The 22,113-nt window shown below is 42.0% G+C and overlaps 1 protein-coding gene across 1 annotated transcript in view; it reads right to left on the bottom strand.

The window, feature by feature from the left end:
- The window catches only part of epha10 (EPH receptor A10), a 146,361-nt gene that overhangs the window by 87,057 nt on the left and 37,191 nt on the right, over window positions 1–22,113 (bottom strand). The window contains exons 2-3 of the mRNA XM_027287191.1: window positions 16,962–17,026; window positions 14,531–15,203 (exon numbers count right to left, since the gene is read on the bottom strand). Of these exons, the coding sequence (XP_027142992.1) occupies window positions 14,531–15,203; window positions 16,962–17,026 (738 nt within the window). The remainder of the gene's footprint in view (window positions 1–14,530; window positions 15,204–16,961; window positions 17,027–22,113) is intronic.

The raw sequence follows: 22,113 nt of genomic DNA, 5'->3' as shown, positions 1-22,113 counted from the left end.
TGTTGCTGCCTGCCAGAATGGGATTTGAGCTCGACTCCCACACACATCACTTTTTTGGCTTGCAAACTACTGGTGGCCAGGGATTAGGTGTATTATGTGTGTACTCCTGTTGCATGTCATCCCCTTCTCTTCTTTCTCTCAATCCTTTATAGACAAAATATCTTTGAACCATTTCAAGGCTTCAGCTCCAGAGTAGCTCTACTTTGATATGATTGTATAACCAAAACTCTGTTCTATCTATCTGTCTATCTGACAGCTAGCAAATGTCTGTCTGTCTTACAGTCTCCCTGCCTGCTAATTCAACTTCCCGTTTAGCAGCTAGTCTGCTTGTTTTTGCCGTCTGTCCTTCCTCGGCCCATCTGTCTTTCCATCTAATAGTTCATTGGCTGTTTCATCTACCTCGATCTGGCTTACAATTGCTGCCTCATAAACTGGGATGAGATTTATCCTTGTGCCAAATGAGAATAACGACACTTTATAGATGAGGCTGGACAGATGAGATAACTTGGGGGGGGGGGGTGAATAAAAAACAGCAAGGGGGCGAGGCTGCTTGTGGGTGTGCAAGCTTGCGCACATGCATTAGCACGGTACAGGTATGAGCTGTCAGCTTAATTGGTAAGACAATGAATGTCCATCACAGGCCTTCATAACGAGGTGACAGCTCGTGATTTATTTCATGTGTTTCATGTTTAAAAAATGCTGAAAACGTAACTAAAGCTCATCAGTGAGCGACGGAAGATGTGGGACTATTTTCAGACTTTAAAAAATGGCCCATCCGCGCACTTGTGTGTGTTTGTGTGTGTGCGTTTATGCTACATGTCCCTGGCTCAGCAGGACTCCAACCCTCCCTGCTGACTATGACCTTCCCTCCAAGCAGGCGGCCCTGTTTCTCACCCCCCTTCCTTCCCTCTATCCTTGCCTCCATCATCCCTTGATCCACCCGTCCCTCTCACAGTCTGACTAGATGATGCCGCAGTCCTTGATCCAGAGCACGGAAAGGGGCTTTATAAAAACACCATCCATCACCGCTGGCAGGGCCACATGACACGCACACCATTGATTTGGTATGTGTGTGTCATTTCAGTGCCACGTCAACACAAACACAATATATACAGTAGAGAACACAATGTGAAATGTGAGCATGCAGCTGTGCTTATACACACACTGTTTCCATGTGTAATGAAAAGGAACTGTGTTAACCATGTTCTTGTGTGTGTGTTTATATTTCTATATAGATATTATACATGCATTATGAACTCACACACAAGAAGAAGACACCAGCAAAGAGACCAAACACTGTAGCGTACAGTGTGTGTGTGTGTGTGTAATGTGTACTGTATGTTGCGCATGAGCAGGTCAACCAATAATTTCTTGTGCAAGACTTTCTGCACACATGTGAGTGTGTGTATTAAGCATGTGTGTGTGTGTGCATTGCCTGGTTGAATGTGCATGGGCAGGCATGCGTGCACTCGTGTTTTCCTGTGTCTGATTTTTCAATCTGTGCAAACACTGCGATGGTTCACTGCACCACACAGACTCTCACTGCTCCGCACTTCGCCCTCTCGGTGTGTCCTGTGTGATGGATGATAGGGAGGGAAAATAACTAATTCAACAGTAGATTTACATTGTTCTGGATGGCGAGCAACACAGCACACAGAGGGACACAGTGAGAAAGAGAAGAAGGGAACCAGGCCAATGCTTATATGTTGGTTTGTATTTGTTCATACACACAGTTTCAGTACTAATGGGTTAAAGAGGTGATGCTAACTAACTGTCACTTCATCTAAGATGTCTGAGGCTTTGATTAAGTGAATGCAGAAGATCCAAATTATTCTAAAGTGCAGAATTTAGGTGGAGCCAAGTCACTTCATCAAAAGCCATACTGCTAAACCATAAAGTGAGACTAACTTTTAGAAGAGACATAAGAAGAATTTAATAGTAATTTGTTGTTGAATTTTATGTGTTTCAATGTGTTCTTCATGTAGCAGAACAAAGACAAAAAGTAAGAATAGTTGTTGAATTATGATAAACAAATAGAGAAATAAAAGAGACATTAAAGTGCTGGAAGTTTGTTTTGTTTCTCATCTGAAAAGATTTGACTTTCAGATCAGATCATGTGTCCAGCTCTCCTCTGTGTGGCTCAGTGGTGTTAGGACATCACAGGAATTCAAATCTCATCAAGCCAAGACACAAAAGCTCCGAGACATTCAAGCTGTCATCTCTCAATTTTTGTTTTTGTGTTTTCTGATGGCGATCCTGCTTTTGCTATTCCTGAGACAACCCTAAAGAAGTCTCATATAGCATCAGGAATTGTATTTAGGCTGGCTGAGGTCAGGAGGAGGGCGTGTCCTTTACTAACATTTTTGACTTGTGTCCTCTTAAAACAAAACCATGTGTATTTGTGACCTCTTTCACTCACTTGTTTGTTGTTAATTTGAAAATTGTTTTAGAAACCTGAAGGAATAAAACTATTATTATATTATACTATTAAACTACAGCATTTTACATAACAAAATCATTCAAGGAAAGTAATTTTTCCTCTTTGGTTGAAGCTACATGTGTAGTTTAAGTGGATCTGCACTGATTTTATGCATGTTGGCAATAATCCATGTCCACCATTCTCTCTCTCTCCCTCTGTATCTCGGTGCGCCAGTGGACCAGAGGCTCCGCAGGACAACTCTATACCACAGTACAGTGGAAATGTCACCCATAACACTCGCTTCAGGATGCCAATCACTTCACACTGCTCCCCACTGTGAGTGTGTGTTTGTGTGTGTGAGTGCGAGTGTGAGAGAAAATGAAAGCACCAGAGCAGAGAGAGAGAGACCACGGACACATCCATGTGTGTAAAAAGACCATGTAACAAATATTGATAGAGTGTGTGCGCTCAATCACACACATCTCTGAAAGTCTAAATCTAGATTTATGTTTTTCTGCTCAGGGATGTGTGAGTGCTAATGAGCTTGTCTATCCAAGGGGATTATGCGTTGTCTAGTTAATAAGATGACTACAGGTGTTTGAGGAACTATGCATGATTATACATCAAAACAATCAGTGTGTGTATGTGTGTGTATGGATGTGTGTTGAGTGGAAGGCAGGCCTTGGTTAGGCGTGAAGACAGAAACAGATGGAGTGGGTTATAGACAAATAACGCACATGAGCCTTTGACGGAGTGTCTGAGCATGCATATGTGGTGTTGTTTGTTTCTGCGCATGCATGTGGCCATGTTTGTGTGTGGATGTGCAAACGCACATGTCCATCCTGGTGCACATTCATGCGCATATGTGTGGGCGTGTACATTTCTGTGCGTGCTTGTAAGGAGGGGGGCGCAGGTGTCTCTGGAAATGTCATCCATTTTCATTGGGATGTGGGCTGTTTTGAGTGTGTATTAGTGTGTGCTGTACGATGGAGGGTGCGTGATAGAAAGGGTGATGACAAATGACAACAAAATGAGGAAGGCAGGGGGATGGAAAGCCAAGCTGGCACAGGCTGCCATGCCAGGCCCCCTGTGCAGCCAGGGGGGGCGGACACTCTGTCCTCACTGCAGGCCCCTCAGCAGAGCTGTGAATACAGAGACAACAGCCGGCACATACAAACACACACACACACACACACCTACGCACACACAAACAAACACACACACACACAGTTCCATACACAGAGTAGCCAGTCATGGCATCGTGGCCCGTCACATGCAAACACACACATAAACCTTTGTGCAGATAAACATGATGAGGAAAACGTTTGTGATATCTAATAAATGACCGCTGCACAGTGATGTTACATTGAAGTACAACTGTCAAGTAAGATCAGATCAGTCATAATACTCTTTACAGGGTGTTTTATTTTGAAAATGAATTCTCTGTGCCATTTTTGCGTTTGACTTCTGGCCAGCTGGATCTGCTCTGAGCAGTTTTTATTCTCGGCTGAGCAGAGCGGAGGGATGCATCTGAAACGTGCCGCGGCACTTCTGGTGGAGTCACAAGCATTATCTAGAATCGGTGCAATCAGCTGTGGTGGCCAAGGTGCAGATGGAACGGGTTTTATGCTTTTGTCTTGAGGATGTTTTGCCACTCTCCAGAGATTTTTGGTGACTGGTGCAGAGTTCTCAGGCATTTCTAAACCTTTTTTTAACAACCACATGTAAATGCCACATGATGATTGTTGGATTAAGAGCAGTGGCTACAATCAAAACTATGTGACTTGCACACCTCTGTTCTCCCTCTGGCCTCTTGAATGGTCCCATCCTTTATCAAACACTCTGCTCCGGGAAATCTGCAATCTTGAATTCCAAATGGAGGCCCGTTGAGGGCCTGTAGATTCTCTAACACACTTGGAAGTGGAAGATGAGGCTAGGGGTATTCAGTCAGCTGCAAGCTGCAATTTTACCACTACAGGCCACTAAATCCTACACACTGGACCTTGAATACTGGATAGCTAATCCCTCAAACACACATGGAGTGGCTGAGTGTAGTTAGAGGCTCATCCATGGTGGGATATTGAGATTGCACAGCAAGTGCTTGCAATCCCATTTTGATATCTCTTCCAGGGCACTTGTTTTCCATCATATTTCTATTCATTTGACTGAGAATTCTCCACATGCCATGTCACTCGCATGACTTCAACATGTAAACAATGAAAAGCCTTTAAAGGAGAACAATTATACCCCTTTTCCACCAGTTCACACAGGTCCCAGCACCTTAATGACATGTCTGTGAAATCCTTTGGTCAAAATTCCTCACGGATCAATCACAGCAGCCCTCTCTGTACCCTGTCACGAAGAGGCACCAGAACAAGTCCAAACAGTGAGGAGAGAAAAGGATATTTCTGAATGGTAAGTTTATGTAATGTGTTTTTATATCTTTTCATATGTTTGAACTCTGGCTAACTAGGTAACGCCAGGCTAATGGTACTACCCTGTAGTGTGTTTATGTACTGGCTATTGGAAAGCTACGTAGATAAATGTGATTAATTACAAGTAACGTACGTAACATTACTCAGCTGTTCCCTCTACACCAGTAACATACAAGCTCAGCCAACGTGTTTGATCCACAACCATACAGATGGAAAATTCATTTTTTACTTATTAATAAGTCATTCTTTTGTCTGAACTCTATTAGCCACGTTACCTCATTACAGACATTTGGCAGAGCAGACTATGGGCCTTTATGTTTAAGGGGAATAGAGCAGTAAGTTATTTTATGCATATTAGTAGTCTGTTGGATACAAATGAGGTGACTGGAGCTCTTTCAGTCTGTCTGAAACCTCATAACATGTATGTTTACCAGATATTGAGGCATAGATAATATGTACTTATTGACATGAACAACTTGAATAAATTGTTGCATTCTGTAACCTGTGTACTTAATAATTGACCGTTTCCTGTGTACTAGGTTACAAGAAGACTACAGCAGGTTCCAGCCCACCAACATGCATGGTTGACCACCAGCCTGCCTTGAACCTGTGTGTAATCTATCTACAGAGGAGACTATGGGCCTCTATGTCTGAGGGGAATAGAGCAGTAAGTTCTTTTATGCATAGATGTAGTCTGTTACTAATAATTGTAATATAAATGAGTAAGGATTAAAGTACAATAAAATACGGTCCCCTCTATCTTATATTGCTTACTGTTAATCTGTTTGTTACTTGTTATCATGTTACATATCAAACACTGAAAGCACACAAAACAGTTCATATAGAGTTCATCTTTATTGTCATGAGTCCTTCAATCTGACGCTTACCCAGAGACAAGCAGCGAGACGGGGGTGCGGCTGTAGCAGCTCACGCAAAATGGATGCCGTTGTTGTTTTTAACACTGTGGGGGTTTGTACGTACGTCCAAAGATATTAGTGTAGAAGAGCTGGAATGATATGTATAATATGTCCCCTTTAACCTTCTGACAACTCACCAATGAACAGAACTGATTAAGCTGACTCCAAGACTAATTCTGAAAATCCAGGATACCTTTGACTTCCCACTTCTAGATAGATTTAAAATAGATTTTTTCATTTCACTTCTGTGACCACAGTAAGATCCATGTGCTAAAAATAATTACTGCCTTAATGCGATTCAAGTTAAGTCTTACTTGAATATTACTATGAATATGTGTGTGTGTGTGTGTGTGTGTGTGTGCGTGTGTGTGTGTGTGTGTGTGTGTGTGTGTGTGTGTGTGTGTGCACTGCACTCCTCGTCTTTTGACCATTTCGACAGAATAACTACGCTTCACAGAGGTTAAATGGGGTCAGGCAGATCTATAGACTGATCTCACATCAATTTTGAACAGATGGAAAGTTATTAGTGGAGGTTGAATGGGGATGGAAAGAGATGATTGTGGGACAGCAGGGCAATTGCTCGACAGTGCCTCCTCACCTACAATATATCATTTTTAACAGGGGGGGGGGGGCACATGAATGGCAGCCGTGTTGCATGCATATGTGTATATCAGTCTCCCTACTCTGTCCCCTAAAGGAAAAGAACTTGTTGACTTCTTCTTAAACCTGTCCCGACATTACACACAAGCATGTTCACAATAACACGGAAACACTTGTAAGCTGTCTCGGGCACCAGCAGCCCACTGCTGTGTCACTTCAGGATCCACAGACTTAGTCTTACATAATCAGACTTATCTTCAGGCTAAGAAGCAGTCTGTCCTCACCCAACCTTTAAGTGTTTCACCCAGGATTTACACTTACTGAACCTCATCAGCAACTGTGGCCCAAAGTCACGAGTGTGAACCACCCTTGGGCAGCAGTCATTTGACTCAACACTTTCTCTTTCTGTTTATTATTTCCTGATATATGACTCATTCATCTGTTATTTTTACTGTAAACATTCCACATACTGTTCCATACAAGTTTTCATCCTGGTTTTGGATGAAATTTCAGCTTTTTATGAGCTGAGAAAAAATTCATTTTCAGTTTTCTTAATGGTTTATTTCACTGAAGAATTTTCAAACAATTCACAATCACCAAAATCGGAGATGCACTGTTTTCATTTGGTAAAAATATGCACAATAATGTGAAAACAACATACTGCTTACACCGACAGTCAGCTAAATGTGTCTCCTGTGAGGAGGAAAAATGCTGCTGCACTTAACGTCTGCACTGTTCATCTTCCCTCATTTTTCCATTTTGATTTCTTATTTATTTCTTGTCACAGCTGTATAGAATCTGTATTTGTTGCTGAATAGCCCGACAGGGATGTATTGAATCTCTCACCATGCTAGGTTTACATATTAGGTTCTTACCTGTTGATTTAATCATGAGCAACTTAAAATGAGAGCAACTAATTTTAGCTCATAGAGTGAAAAATATTATAAACAAGCATGTGTTGTGTCGTGCCCGGTAATAATCTACTGGAGTTATTCTACAACGATAGCGTAAATAAAGAAAACAGAGGAAAGAAGGAAAGAAGGAAAGAAGGAACCAGGGCGACAATAAATAAGGCTGTCGTATTTGTCTTTATAATCTGGTTTTATGCTTTACTAACACCATGCCTGTCGTTTATATTTCCCTGCTTAACTGAATGTCTGTTTCAGCTCAGTGGTCATGAGTGAGGCAGGGAGAAATGAGGCTGTCATGTCAGTGGAGTTAGCAACATAATTAAGGTGGATGTCAACCTTTTCTAACTTTGATGCATTCATGTCGGTTGTATTTAATTCATGAGTCCAGTGTGAAGGATTGGAAGTGGTAAGTGGAGGCAGAGAGGAGAGGAGCAGGATGGAGGTAACATGTTGTAATTTGTGGGTTTATCACATCTTCCGACTGATTCTGCCCATGGCAGTCTTTTTATCTGCCCCTCTTTAGTCTCTTCTACTTATCATTGCCCCTCTTTGACCTGCACTTTTCCCTTTCTTCCACACCAACTTTACTCCACACTTTTTTTTAATGCTTTGCCTTCTTATCTTTACTCTCATCTAACACTCTGTTTTCCTCCTCCTCTCTCTTCTCTCTCATTCCCATTGCATGTCTTTGAAAACAACCTGGGCTTTTACAACTCATGTTTTATGCACTCACTTCTAATGCAGAGCAACAACACAAACATTTTCATCTCCTCCTCCCATAATGTCCTCGTCTTTTTCCTTTGCTTCCTTCCATTCTTTCCTAGCATCATTCTCCCTAGGTGAAGGGAGACATGAACATGGTGAATGGTGCATGCTTGGCCTCCCTCCAGCTCACACTGTCAATATCTAAGAGACATTTTAACGCCCCTTCTGCAAATGAGCATGCACATGGAGGTGCATGCGTGTCTAAAATTGGGAATGTCTCTACTTTTGTATTACTGTGTTTGTTGCTCCGACTGCATATTTGTGCTGTCTGTCCACTTGTTGTATGGCTGGCCAACTTAATAAATACATCAGATGCTGGGCTCAAAAGAACACATTTGTCTTTCTCCCAGGAGAATGTGAATTATTTAACATGAAAGCTGGGAGAGAGAGATGACTAACAGTAGCGGCTGACGTGGCTGGAGAGGAGAAAGATGGCGAAGGATGGAGGAAGGGGGGAGGACCAGATGGGCATGGGTGGCACTGAGCCAAGGAGAGCTAGTATAAAGGAAAGGGGTAAAAAGAAGTGTGTTAAAAGAGAGTAGAGGAATGAAACAAGAGTCAGAAGCTCGAGAGTGAATGTGGGGGTGGTAAGTGATAGCAGCTTTGAGAGGGGGCTTTTGTGTAAGGCACAAATCAATCAGAGGGAAGAGAGGAAAAGGAAGGCTCAGGAACAGAAGAAAACACAAGGCGACTTCTGTCTGAGGCAAAAAGACTTAGGGAGGGTTGATGAGGACATGACAAGAAGTGACAACAGACAGAGGGGAAGATGAGTGCAACCGAGGGAGCGACTTCAGAAACATATGATTGGGCTCTGGTGCCAAATTATGAGCACAAATGAACGCACACATACACACACACACTTTCTCTCTCACCCGCATACACACATCAGATAAACCTCCAAGCTTCTCCAGCAGATTTCAGCCTGTTAACCTGACTCACCCTGCCTCACCCCATCTTGCCATGCCACATGGTCCCTACAGGGGGCAGGGGGAGAGGTTTGAGAGAGACAGAAACAGCATGTTGCGGAGAATATTGAAAAGAAGGGGGGTGGAAATAAAGACAGAAAAGCAAAGAGAGGGAGAAAAATACAGAGGGAAACAGAGAAAATTAAGAGGTAGAGGACTGCAGAAAGAAAGCAAACTACAGAGGTTTTAGAGGAAGTCGTGAAGCACCGCTGAGATCAGTGGGATAGAAATTAAGTGCACACTTCTTTGGCAACATAGGGAGTGCATGGGGGGTAAATGGGTGAGGGATGTAAAACGCAAAAGGGGGAAAGGGGAGGAGAAGGAAGGCGTGTAGTAAATTACAGAGGGAAGGAGAGCAAAGGGAAGGAATAGCAGGGTGGTGAATGTGCCTGGAGCCGGATTGTGGAGCAGCAAACAACAGAGATAATAAGAGAATCTGCTGAAGGCATGCGCCACACTCAGTAATTATATAGAAAGAGCAGCCTGCCTTAATTAGAACAGGATGGAGCTCATGAGTGTGACAGAAACACACACAGAAACACACAAATACACATGCATATGAGACGCAGCATTTGTGAGGTGAATTATTACGTAATTTATTTTTCCCCTCGGTCTGTTCCTGCTGGTAGCATTTCATAATGAGATTGGAGAACATGCATGTGCTCATCGCCACAATTAAGTCATGCAAATTCATGAATGCATGCAGGGTCAAAATATACAGTAACAATGGTGTGTGTGTGTGTGTGTGTGTGTGTGTGTGTGTGTGTGTGTGTGTGTGTGTGTGTGTGTGTGTGTGTGTGCAGATGCTGACAGAGAGCAAAGCAGACCTTCGTATATCACTCCTAACTGCTCTGTTTTTAATTCCTTTTTTTCTTCTTCTTCTTCTTCTTCTTCTTCTTCTTCTTCTTCTTCTTCTCAACCTTTATTACAGAAGAGGAAGCTGACTGGGCACAAATGCTAATTTTCAATAACATCCTCCTTCACATGTTGGTCAAGCGCCACCACAGCCTTCCAGTCCTCTGAGCAACTGGGGATTAAGTGTTTCTAATTTACTTTAGATGTCTGGATTTTATTCATTCATTCCCTCACTCTATAGTTTATTTGTGGTAAATTAAATTTAAGAGACAATTCAAGAAATGAGGACTGAGAATAGAATTTTAACACCAGGTATATTTTCTTGTTTCAGCTTTACTACAATTAAATATTATGCACAGAGCAGAAAGACATTCTAATTGAGTGGATGCAAATATTTCCCATATTCTTTATGTGCATCCAAGCTCACCACAATATATAGAATGAGTGTAAAAACATAAAAACATATGAACATCCTAAAAATATTTACAGCCTAGAATCTTACAGAAAAATATTTTAAGATGACACTGGTCTAACTGCCTGCTGTATCTTCTTGTTAAATAAACATTAACATCAGCTACTCAGCAGTTTAACCAGCATTAAAACAGCAGAAAAGGTTATAGAAGGACATTATGACAACAGATGCTCTAATGTAAAATAATCCAGTCTTGTCTGGTCTGGCTTGACAAGGCTGCTTTCCTTGCACGTTGGTAATAATCCTCTTCTCCACCGCAGAACACTATCTGCTTACACCATTATCAGTAGCTACTCACTGGCTATTCAATATTATTGACCTGCACTGAGACGCTTGGTGTATTTGCACTCACTCAATCACACAAACAGACCCAGGAGTAAATAAGACGTAGTAACAGAACCTGTCCGAGGGGCGGAAAAAACAAACAAACACGGAGATTAGGTGAACATTATGTTTACCTGATGGCCCGTTTGGCATTTATTATATGAAGTATCACAGCAGTCAGTAATGCATGTTGTCTAAACACACAAACACACACTGCTGTAGTCATGCTATCCATTTCTATCAGACACACACACACAGACATCAGCACAAACAGCTGTATAGTTGTTGCACGTATACCGCTGAATGTGTGCGTGTGTCCTTACTATATGTGTGTTGAGCAGTCCCGGCACAATTCCTCAGTTTAGTGGAGCATTACAGCTGATCAATAGCTCTGGTGCAGTGGGAGATGTCGAGGTTGGGGGTGCATATTCATACCATTACGACTGAACTGATAAATTAGGCACTACAGAGGCAGTGTGTGTGTGTGTGTGTGTGTGTGTGTGTGTGTGTGTGTGTGTGTGTGTCTAAGTGTGTGTGTGTGTGTGTGTGTCTAAGAGTGTGTGTCTAAGTGTGTGTGTGTATGGGTAGATGGCTCTTAGGGAGAATGACAGGTCCTGTCACAGAGTAGACCACACTGTTTCTCGCTAAACTGTACCAAGGGAAGGTTGAGCACCAAAGATACATCATCTCCCCGTTTCACTGGTGCTGTCACTGGACTGCTGTCTGCTCGCTGCTCTGGCAGCATGCCTGGCTCACCCTTTCCTTCAGCTTTTCCTTCAAAACTTTTTATTCTCCAGCCTCTGTCAGAAATCCCATACTCTCCTCACCTTTGTCTCCGGTGTTTCCTGACTCTGCTCTCAGTCTCTGCTGGTTCGTCAGATTTGATTGATTTTAAGTGGTAATTACAAAAAACAGGTCAAGCGACACATACTTTGTGCACAGACCAACTGCCAATATCAGTGAGCAGTACTTATCTCCAGCTGTCAAACATTTACTGGAGGACCAGAAATTCTGCAGCACGACCAAAGTTCTGAAAGATTTATGATCAGCATCGTTGCTACTACACTACTAATACTTTTTTTTTCCATTTTCACTTGGATTTTTGTAACCGACTATTGCTTTCTCCAATAAGACGAGTTTATTATTTAGAAAAAGGTGCAGCGTGTTGGGAGAAGACAACATGCTGTTAATACTAAGCTCTTCATTAACTCGTCCTGATGTTCAAAAGGACACAGGCAGTTAAAACATGAACAGCATGAACGCAACTGTTCTTAGAAGTTTGCTCCAATGTGTTTCTTTCCCACCTGTTCTTTCCTTTGTTGTATTTTTAAAAACACAAACATGGGCATGCAATCCTACAACTTCTACCCCTCTACATCTGCATACACTGATGTTAGATTCCACTGGCACATGTTTTCACATCAGTACTTCTGCCAGCTTCACTAATCATTAGAGCAACAGTAAGAAGAGGCACAACTATATCAATTGTGCTACACTGTTTGTAGCTCTCTAACAATGCCAGAGCAGCTGTCACGTCGCCCTGCTGTGGCCATTCACACTACCCACATCATTATTACACATATCACATGTAACTATTAACCATCATCTGTTGTGATATCTCAGTCATCCCACATCAATACTCAATTATTTACTTCAGAGCATCGTCATCAAAACAAATAAAAGGAGACAATGAAAAGAAAAAGGGAATTATGAGCACAGAGAAATGACATAATGCCTCCAATGTAAATAAAAAGAATGATAACTTATATGAAGCAGTGTGTCCTGCATGAAGTACACGATTTACACATCTGCAGCTTCTGTCTGTTGCTCTCCATCTGCCATCTTCCACCACAGTTCTTTTCCTCCATTATCACATCTATTCTCCTCCAGCACTGATGAGTACTTCATTGCCTGTATCGAGCTCTTCCTTTCTTCACTTCTTTTGAATTATCATGTCGACAGGAGAAGTCAACAGAAACAACAGTTCAGATTTTCCTTGTCAGTATTTTTATGTAGCTCAAACACCTTAACATTTACTGGGACATTGAGCTCAAGGTTAAAAACACAATAAATGTCTCATCTATATAAGAAAAACACAGCTTTGAAAAGCTACGAAAACACACAAAGCAGAAGATGTTCATTTGATAGCGATCAAATCCAACCATCAACTTCAGCACTCTTACTTAATTACACTGCCATTAGAATGCAAACAGTCTTCTGTCTGCTGACTACAGCACCCACACTGCATTGTAACAACAGTGCAAGATGGAGTGTGAAAGCTAACAGCGACAGTCAGGTGGTCAAACTGCTGCTGCTGTTTGAGCAATGGGTTGTGACAAAAGATTCCAATACTGTCCCTCTGTGTTTACGTCAGAGTGCAACACCCTACGCCACCCACCAGCATCACACAATGTTTCATGCAAGTGTGTGTGCGTGTGTGTGTGTGTGTGTGTGTGTGTGTGTGTGTGTGTGTGTGTGTGTGTGTGTGTGTGTGTGGTGTTAAACTCAATAGGACACTGCCTGATGAAGAAAAAGGACATTAGTCATTGTGTTCACACTCACACACACACACAAAGCCACTGAGTCCTTATGGTTCACATACCATGGCTCACATGTCGATACGTGTGAAAACAGCCAACACAAACACACCAAACAAGGTAATATGATCACTACTGTACATCAAGGCCCTCAGCATCGACACCATCGTCAGTGTCGAACAAAAGAGGAAATCGAGTGAGAAAGTCTTTTCTGTGCTTCGATTGTCTGTCTCTTCAAAATCATGTCCACTCTATCCTTCTCTTTGTCTCAGCCCTTGTTAACTTCTTTCTCTTTGATTTCTCCTTGCGTTCCTTGCGCTCACATGCAATTATTTCTACTTTTCTCCTTTACGACAGCATCTCTGCAGCTCCTGTGCCTCTTTTCATACAGATCAACGTTCTCATCCTCCTCCTGTTCTTTTAACCTGCTCTTCTATTCTCCACAATATGAACGGCCTGACTTCTCATCTCCATCTTCTGCTCTCTCTCCTCAACTGTCACACCCTCGTCTGGTCAGGTTTAATATACTAATACTATTCAAATTATGAAAAAAAAAACAAACGTCAGGGGTGAACTGTGTGAAGTCACTTCAGGCAGAAGACGTTTAAAGATGCAGCACATCATCTGGGGCGCCTGGGCAGTTCACCTGCTGCCTCATATACTAAGGCTAAAAGTCCTTACTGCAGAGACCTGGGTTCAATTCCAACCTGTCGCCTCCTTTTTCTGTCTTTGAAATAAAAAAAACATCTGCAGGTGTGGAGTCTGGAAAGAAGTCTGTTTACCAGACACTTCATTTACGCTTTACCAGATTTTGACAAAAAGAAAGAAGATGTGGAACGAAAGAGATGATCTCTTTTGTTCTGCTGCATCAACTTTGACTTTAAATGTTACGTGAGTCCATTGTTAACTCCACCAACACATGAAAACATCAGTGTGAGTTCCGCCATGATTAATCAGTTTCAATAACAGATCAAATGTTAATTAAAATGCCGTTATTATGATATTATTTACTTCTTTTACCTTACTGAATAAAAACCAGCTGAACTGTAGTGAAAACAGAAATATTTACACTGTGCTGGTAGACTTTGTTACTCTGTCAAAGGACTGAAAGACATCCACAGTAAATGAATCAATCAAATCAACATCCCTGCTTCTTCTCCTTCCTTCACATCTGCTTTGCAAACATTTCTCTGTCTTGTTCTTTTATTCAATTCTTTTGCTCTCTTTTTTTTCTCCTCACACAATCCCTTCTTGTTTCTTTTGTTCCTTCTTTGTTTTCTGTTCTCTTTCATCTGTCTGTGCGTCCACCGTCTATTTATTTATTCCCTACCTTCACAGCTGCTGTGTCCCTCCTCGTAGCCGGCGCTGCAGCTGCACTTCCCAATGGGCACCAGCCATTCCCCCTCAGCGCTGCAATGCATCCTGGGTGGGCTGTCTGTGTCAATCTCAGAGTTGTTGACGCAGCTGCCGCGCACCTCTACCAGCGTGGCAAAGGCCGCCTCAGCCACTGTATCGGGAAACACTGCCAGGTTCTGGACGGTTGCAAGGCAGCGTTTGTAGTACACTCGCACAGCCACCAGGGCCACGCAGGCACCCACATCCTGGAAAGCCAGGTGAAAGCCCTTGCGGTTGAGGTGGCCGATCTCACGCACCTCAGTGTTCAGCTTCATCTTTCTCTCACCGAGGTCACCCTGCGTGAAGCTCTCATCAGCAGCGATGGTGTCGATTTTGGTGTAGCGGTCCTCTCGTGTCACACCCCCGAGGTCCCTATCCGTCTCGACGTAGAGGAGGTTGAAGGTCTCCTTGCAGGTGCCCGCCACTCCAGGGATGCTGTTGCAGTCGCGCAGAGTGAACTGGAGCTCCACGAAAATGCGCTGGCCGCCTCGGCGTGCTACCCAACCCGTCTGTAGCCAGTTGTTCTGCTGCGTGGGCTCCATCACGTTGCACACCTGGTAAGTTCGGATTGGCTTGTACTTCTCATCAACACCACTTATCTCCTCCCACTGGAGAGATGGAGGCAGGTGGAAAAGACAGGCAAAGGTATAGTTAAAATACAAATAATGTGATAATATGAAGGAATTAAAAGAAGGAAAACAAAGAAAAGTGATGTGGGCGGTAGCCAATAGAGATAATGAGAAACAAAGTCAAAGGATAGAGAAAGAAATAATTCAGGTTAATGACATAATCTCATGAGTGGGTGTCTGAAAAAGCTCTGACACTCATTCTTTAACAATGTCACAGAGAAAATGACAAACTGCACAGTCATTAGCATCTTTGACATCAGTCATCAGCCTTGAGACGTTCTGAAACAGATCTTAGTCACTTTTTCAGCCAGTTGCTTTTTGATCTCTTCTTGCATTTGGTACTGAACAAGATGGCATTCATGACTGTTAAATATATCTGTAACTCACAGTATTTAAGATCCTAAAGTGTAAATTTGACCTTTTGACCCTTCACACTTAGTCTCAACTTGGTATTAAAATACCGGTACTAATAACTGTTATTCTTGGTGGTTGAGATTTTTTTTTTCTTTTATTGAAGCATATCAATGATAATCATTGGTCCATCTAAAATGATTCATGCAGAGTTTAAAGAGTTCCTTTTAGATAACCCCATCAGTTAGGGGACTGTACACAAATGATTAGGAGGTGTGGTGAGGGCTTCACCTTTCTGAGGGAGTGGAGGAGTCTTTCAACATTTCTATTAGATTTATGTTTTTGTAAAATGTGTTGTAATCATTCATCTAATACTTGTACTAATCTACTAATCTAATACATACAACACTGTAATTATGTTGTGTGTGTGTGTTGCAAATTATGTCTTAATGATGGAGAAGACCTTGCATCCTCTCTCACCACTCTACTTTTAGGTTCCTTTCTGAGAAAAAAAAAAAAAGATTATGACTCCATGTCACTCTCTGAATTACCGAAACACTCTTGATAAAACTGAAAGTAAACTGAACACCAAATGTGGATCTATCACTCACACACACACACACACACACACACACACACACACACACACACACACACACACACACACACACACACACACACAGAGCAGACCAGAGAGTGAAAATAGATTATCTGTGATGGTAATGTGATATACTGCACCACTGCCAAGGTGACTAAATCAAAGTGGATGCAGTGTTTTCTGTCTCGGTTCTATTGGGGCTGGTAGGTGAGTCCATTAATCTTAGCTTTAGCTTTGCATGAGGTCCAACAGCCACCTCAAGGTGACAACGCACTCTCCACATGTGTGAGCAGTGCTGTATATATCAATACATGCACAATTCCCCAAAACATGCTGTTTATACAGCAGACATGCCGTGAGTGTTGTCCACGGAAATGCTAACCTCTAGATGGGAAGAGGGTGACAAACTGCTTCAGCAGTGGCACATTCTTGAAAAAGAGCTCCTGCATTTGTCTTGCAGTCATAACTTAGTGCTAAATCGATCGATACTGAGGGGGAGGCATTTATCTGTGGCAGCATATCTGTGTGGCTGGTTTGGACACTGCGGTATCCTAGTCCAGATTAGCACCATCGATTCATGATAATGATGTTCTCTGCACTGGGAGAGAAGGTGTGAGAAAGAGAGGGAATAAAAAGAAAAGTAGAAACAGCATTACCAAAGAGAAGGGAGGGATAAAAAAAGGAGGTATGGGCCTGCTGTTAAACAAACAGCTGTGTTGTGGAGCCTAGTGAGGGGACAAGTAAAGGAAAGCATACAGACAGTGAAAAATGCAAGTAGGCATACTTACGCCATTGGGGGGATATGACGTCCAGCCCAGCTCTGCCTGAGTCTCTTTAGAATTCAGCAGCACCACTGCAGGAAACAAAGAGGAAAAACAGACAAAGGTAGGAGGTCATTAAGAGATTAAGGGATTATGGAGATTATTTTTTCATTTTGTCAGTATAAATAAGTTCATCATCAGTGTGCAACAACAAAATATGATGAAAGACCAATAAAGAAAACAATGTCTGGAATAAAAAAAGATAGACATTAACATCTAACAGGCTTGTCAAACTGGTGAGGGTTAAAATATCCTCTGATAAGTGCATCTCCAACATCTGTTGAGGATTTAAGATGGAACTTTTAAAAGACAAAGAGTACCCTCAGTTAGTTTTCAGTGGAGCAGCAGAGAAACTCTGTGCTCGTGAGCCTGACTTCTGAGCGTTTTCCTTTCAGAACCACGGACAGGGAGCAAGAGCGAGCTTTCAATGTGCTTCAGGACCACGGACAGCTGCACAGCGTGAAGCCAGACAGTCTGTGATTTCTGCTTATTTAGCATCGCCTGCTCAAACAAAGGCCACACAGCAAGGTAACGCTTCCGAAAAAGGAACATATAATAATATAAGAGTTGAGCTAAACATTGTTTTTATTTTTTAGAAGTGACATCACTACACTGTCAGCAGAGGTACAGAACTACATTTACTCTTTTGCTGCTTTGTGCACAATGTTGTACTAAAGTAAAGTAAACATAGTAAAGTACTTTAATAGGTTTTTGAGGACATACTGTATTACAATTATCTAACAGTTATAGTTGGAAGTTATAGTTAAAAAAACATTTTAGATTAACATTTTATATGTAAAAAAAAAAGAGTACAAGTAAGTACAATTTGTTGCTAAAACATCTTCCTCTAACATACTTTTACTTAGAGTATACACAATTTAAAATAACTTTTAAACGAGGCCTGAATGGCTGAAATTCCTTGTTTTGTTCAACATACAACCCAATCTATGATGACAGGAGTAAATATCGACAAAGTAGTCCAGGACTTGTTTAAAGTCAGTAAACCCCTGTTGGAACAGATAAATTGCCATGCCAGCCGAGACGCCACAAGTTCACTAATCATGATGCCTTTGAGCAAAGTGAGAATGGCCATTGTTTCAAACTCAGTAGTATGCAGCAGGCATACATGAAAGTCATCATCAGCACATTCATCTTCATCTATAACATAATATCAACATCTGTAGTGACATATGGTGAGCTGCATTATCGCCTCATTTTGAAAGAATTTTTGCTGATATTAAAGTTACCCATGCTTTAAGCTTGTCCCCCCCCCGCACCATCACCACCACACACACACACACACACACACACACACACACACACACACACACATATATACAGCCTTGAGGCAATATGAGCTCTGACAACCAGACAAAGCTACCCTGTGCAAAGACAGCCATTTTTCACCTTCAGAAAGTGTTTCTTCACTCTTGTACTTCAGTCTGTTACTTGATTTTGACTTTTGTTTTCTGCTCTGACTTTCAACCACTTCAGGAGCCTCATATAGGCTGTCAAAAATAACCTGCACGACATAGTGTAGAGTAGGAAGTTGACAAGTAACCATTTCTCTTCATGCCAAGCTATTCTGTCGTTCTTGAAATGACTTTAATCTGATACCCGCTGCTACATGACACATATTCAGCCATACAGACATTAACAACTGTGTACACGGACTTCCACGTGAACAAAGAGTAGAGACCTACGCAGTCTGACTCATGCTGTAGGCCTTGTAAGATGTGCCAATTCAAGACCTGTAATCTTGTGACTCATGCTCCTCGAAGGAGGCTGTGGACTCTGACACAAAGATGTGCTGATGTAGAAAAAGGGAAGAAGGATTTCTAAAGTTGTACACCTGCAGCAAGTAACAAGTTTAGCTTTAAAAATACACCCGTCAATACACTCGAACAAACCTGCAGATTTCTACTTTCAGCAAAATAAACCATTTTCTAAGGAGGGGTGTATTTTTCAGTCTCAGGGCCATGACTTCATCTGCTCAGGGGAAGGATATTAATACAAGGTTACATAAACATTTGAAATTCATAAAAAAAAAAAAAATTAAAAGACATGCTCTTCAGTATCATAACAGTCTGGATAGCCAAAACCCTCAGAGGCTGATCAGAGTGACTACTTTTTTGCTTTGCTCTTGCTTTTGCTTGAAAAGAAGACAGTGGTGCCTTGGCAAGAGTGCAGGCAAGCCGTGTTGGACCACGAGAGATCCTTTACTCAACACTTAACTTTATTGTTTTGGGGTTAACTCCGCTGGGTGCCCAAAGCGTGGTTCTGTAGTTAGCTGATAACATAGAGGCATTTGGAGGAGATTAGAGCAGGCGAGGCAAAGGGTGGTGTAGAGACACAGAGGAAGGCTGAGGCGGGAGGCGAGGACAGACGATGAGAGAAAATAATAAGAGTGAAGAAAAGAAAAAAGAAGAGAGCCAGAGTGAATGACAAAAAAAGTCGCCAGGAGAGACTGAAAAAGAAAGGAAGAGGAAAAGGAGCACATGAAGTGCAAATAAATGAATACTCTGAGGGATCAGTGTGCCTCAGAGAGAAGTCCGTCAGTCAGTGAGACTCAGAGGATAAAGGTGGCACTATGATCACACTGAATACATGAGTCCTGTAATCACAGCCTAGTTAGACAGACTAATGGGCCTTTAGAGGCAGGAGAAATACAGAGAGACAGATAAGAGAGAGAGACAGGGAGGAATGTTTGGTAAGCAGGAGAAATGAGGGTCAGTAAAAGAAGGAGATAGGAAAAAAGAACCTGTGACAAAGAAACAAAAGCTGTCCCTCTCTGTTACCCATAGTTCTGACTAATAACCGTGACACATTAGCTACTAACCACCAATTTCAGTGGTTGTTTCATAAATAATTGCCCGTCATTATCAGCACAATGTGGATCTGTGAGCCAATTTTGCTTTTTTTTTTTTTTTTGTCCTATTAAGGACACACAAAAGGAGGCTGACTTTCATCACCAATAGATAAAACAGTCACAGCCAGATGGCAGATAGACAAAGACTAACATTCTGTATCTGCCGCATTATGTGAAGAGCTTAAATAAGGACAGCGCGCTTTATGTCAGGTAAGGAGAAGAACGTTTGAATGTGGAATTAAAGGAGAGGACACAAGAGCACCAAAGAGCTTTCATCAGAGAGTCTGAAAGAGTGCACTACAGAAACATTTTTTAAAAACTCAAACACACTTAAACCACCACAAGAGTGCAGAGAAACTGCCCCCATCATGGAGCAAAGGCTATCTTGCTGCCCTTCATTTGAGCAAACTCTCAGGCAATGTGAAGCACTCTTTTGGATGAGAGGCATACAACAGCCATGCTGAGTAGAACGTTTTATGCACTTTAAAGTGAAAAAAGTCTTCTATGTTCTTCTCAGAGAAATGAAAGCTTCGTGAAGGCTGCAGGATGCGTTAAGGGACAATTGGAGTGTTTGCTTGAAACTGTAGATTTTGAGATCATGCGTGTGGTCGCCTTCATGCGTGTGCCTGAGCATGCGTGAGCACGTAGGTGGAAGGTTTTCAGTTGCTTTCTTCGTTTTTCGTTTCGAGGGATTTCATTAAAAGTGTATCTAAAGTGTAAGCACCTCTTTCTAACCCGCTCTCTCTCTTGCCTCACCCACTCTTTTCATCTCTTCTCTTGTTTATGTGATGTATTAATTGAGCTGTGCAGCGTTGCTGACACACAAAGATGAGACAGTCACAGATACAAAGCGAGCAGTGCAGAAAGAGCCAGCTGTAGAGAGACATACACTACAACACTGAGGTCAAGTACTCAAAAGAAAGCAAGTTGAGGTTTTGGTGTACCAATAGAAGAGACAAACACTAAAAAGTGCCGTTTGTTGAGTGTGTAGCAAGCTTTTACACAGGTATTTTTTCCTTTATGGGGTTTTATGGCAACAGGAAGACAGCTCTATCACAGAGGCCAATTTCAAGGGCTTCCAATGTCAAGGGCTCTCATTCTTTCTTCTAGAACTACATCTGTGCACCTCTTGAACTGAGAGTAAGGGAGGACTTCCAAGGCCAAGTATTTAATATGACAGCAGAGTAAAAAAGAGCACAAAGAGAGAACAAGAAATATAGCATGATGCCCTATATACCTAAAACAACTAAGTTAATATTGCTTGTTTCACCTGAGTGTGACAGACGAAGAAAGCCGTCTCTGCTGAAACAGGTCATGAAGATTCAAGTTTCATCAAAGAAACAAAGATGTTTTAAATGAAATTTAAATCTGTCCCAGTGAAAGAGGCTCGCTTCATAATTCTTCTTGGTATTGTTCTGTAGTTTCATGGCAAGATTAGCTCTGTCTTCACTACAACCTGTGGACTGCTTATCAGCCAGCCTACACCAAGACCACAGCGCTCAACCTGCCCAGGGAGAGAGCACAGGGACAGGGAGAAGCACATGCTGCACTGGGACAACTATTGTCTAGTAATTATCCTTTGTATACAACAGGAGAGAAGAGGAGAAACTCACACGCTAAACAGGCCAGAACTAAAGTAAAGCCTCGGGTTTGTACCCGCTAAAATCCGATAACAATAAAAAAATAAGCAAGACAGGACCTGGCACAGCTATGCACACACACATAAAATATCCTAAGCATTCAAAACTTGATCTCACCTCTGGGGGAAACTCTTTTTTTTACAGCTTTGAAAAGAAAATGTACAATACAGACCTGAAGGACCTGCACCAAATTACTTGTGGCTACCTACAACATGTGACTTCTTTCACAGACTAGAGACTTGACTTGGACCTGTCACCATAACTTGAGACTTAGCTTGGACTTGCCCAAAAGGATCTGAGCCTTGACATGAGGCTTTGACAGATTTTGCGTGGCTATGTCTCAACACATTTAGATTTGACTCAGATTCATCTCAATGAATTGAGACTTGCTTTGAACGACTTAACACAGGACTGGCATTTATGAACTGAGACTTGACTAGGACGCGCCTCAGTGACTTGAGACTTGCTTTGACAGATTGGACTTGTTTCTATGATTTATGACATGACTAAAGACTGACTTAAGAGACCAATCTGATCCTATCAATGACTTGAGACCTCTGGTAGACTTAAAACATGACTTCTGTCTGTGACTTGGCTCTTAGTAGGACTT

The sequence above is a fragment of the Larimichthys crocea genome, chromosome XIII (genome assembly GCF_000972845.2).
Source record: "Larimichthys crocea isolate SSNF chromosome XIII, L_crocea_2.0, whole genome shotgun sequence".
In the NCBI taxonomy this organism is placed as follows: Eukaryota; Metazoa; Chordata; class Actinopteri; family Sciaenidae; genus Larimichthys; species Larimichthys crocea.
The sequence above is the reverse complement of the archived record's forward strand: the minus strand, read 5'-3'. Positions and strand labels throughout refer to the sequence as shown.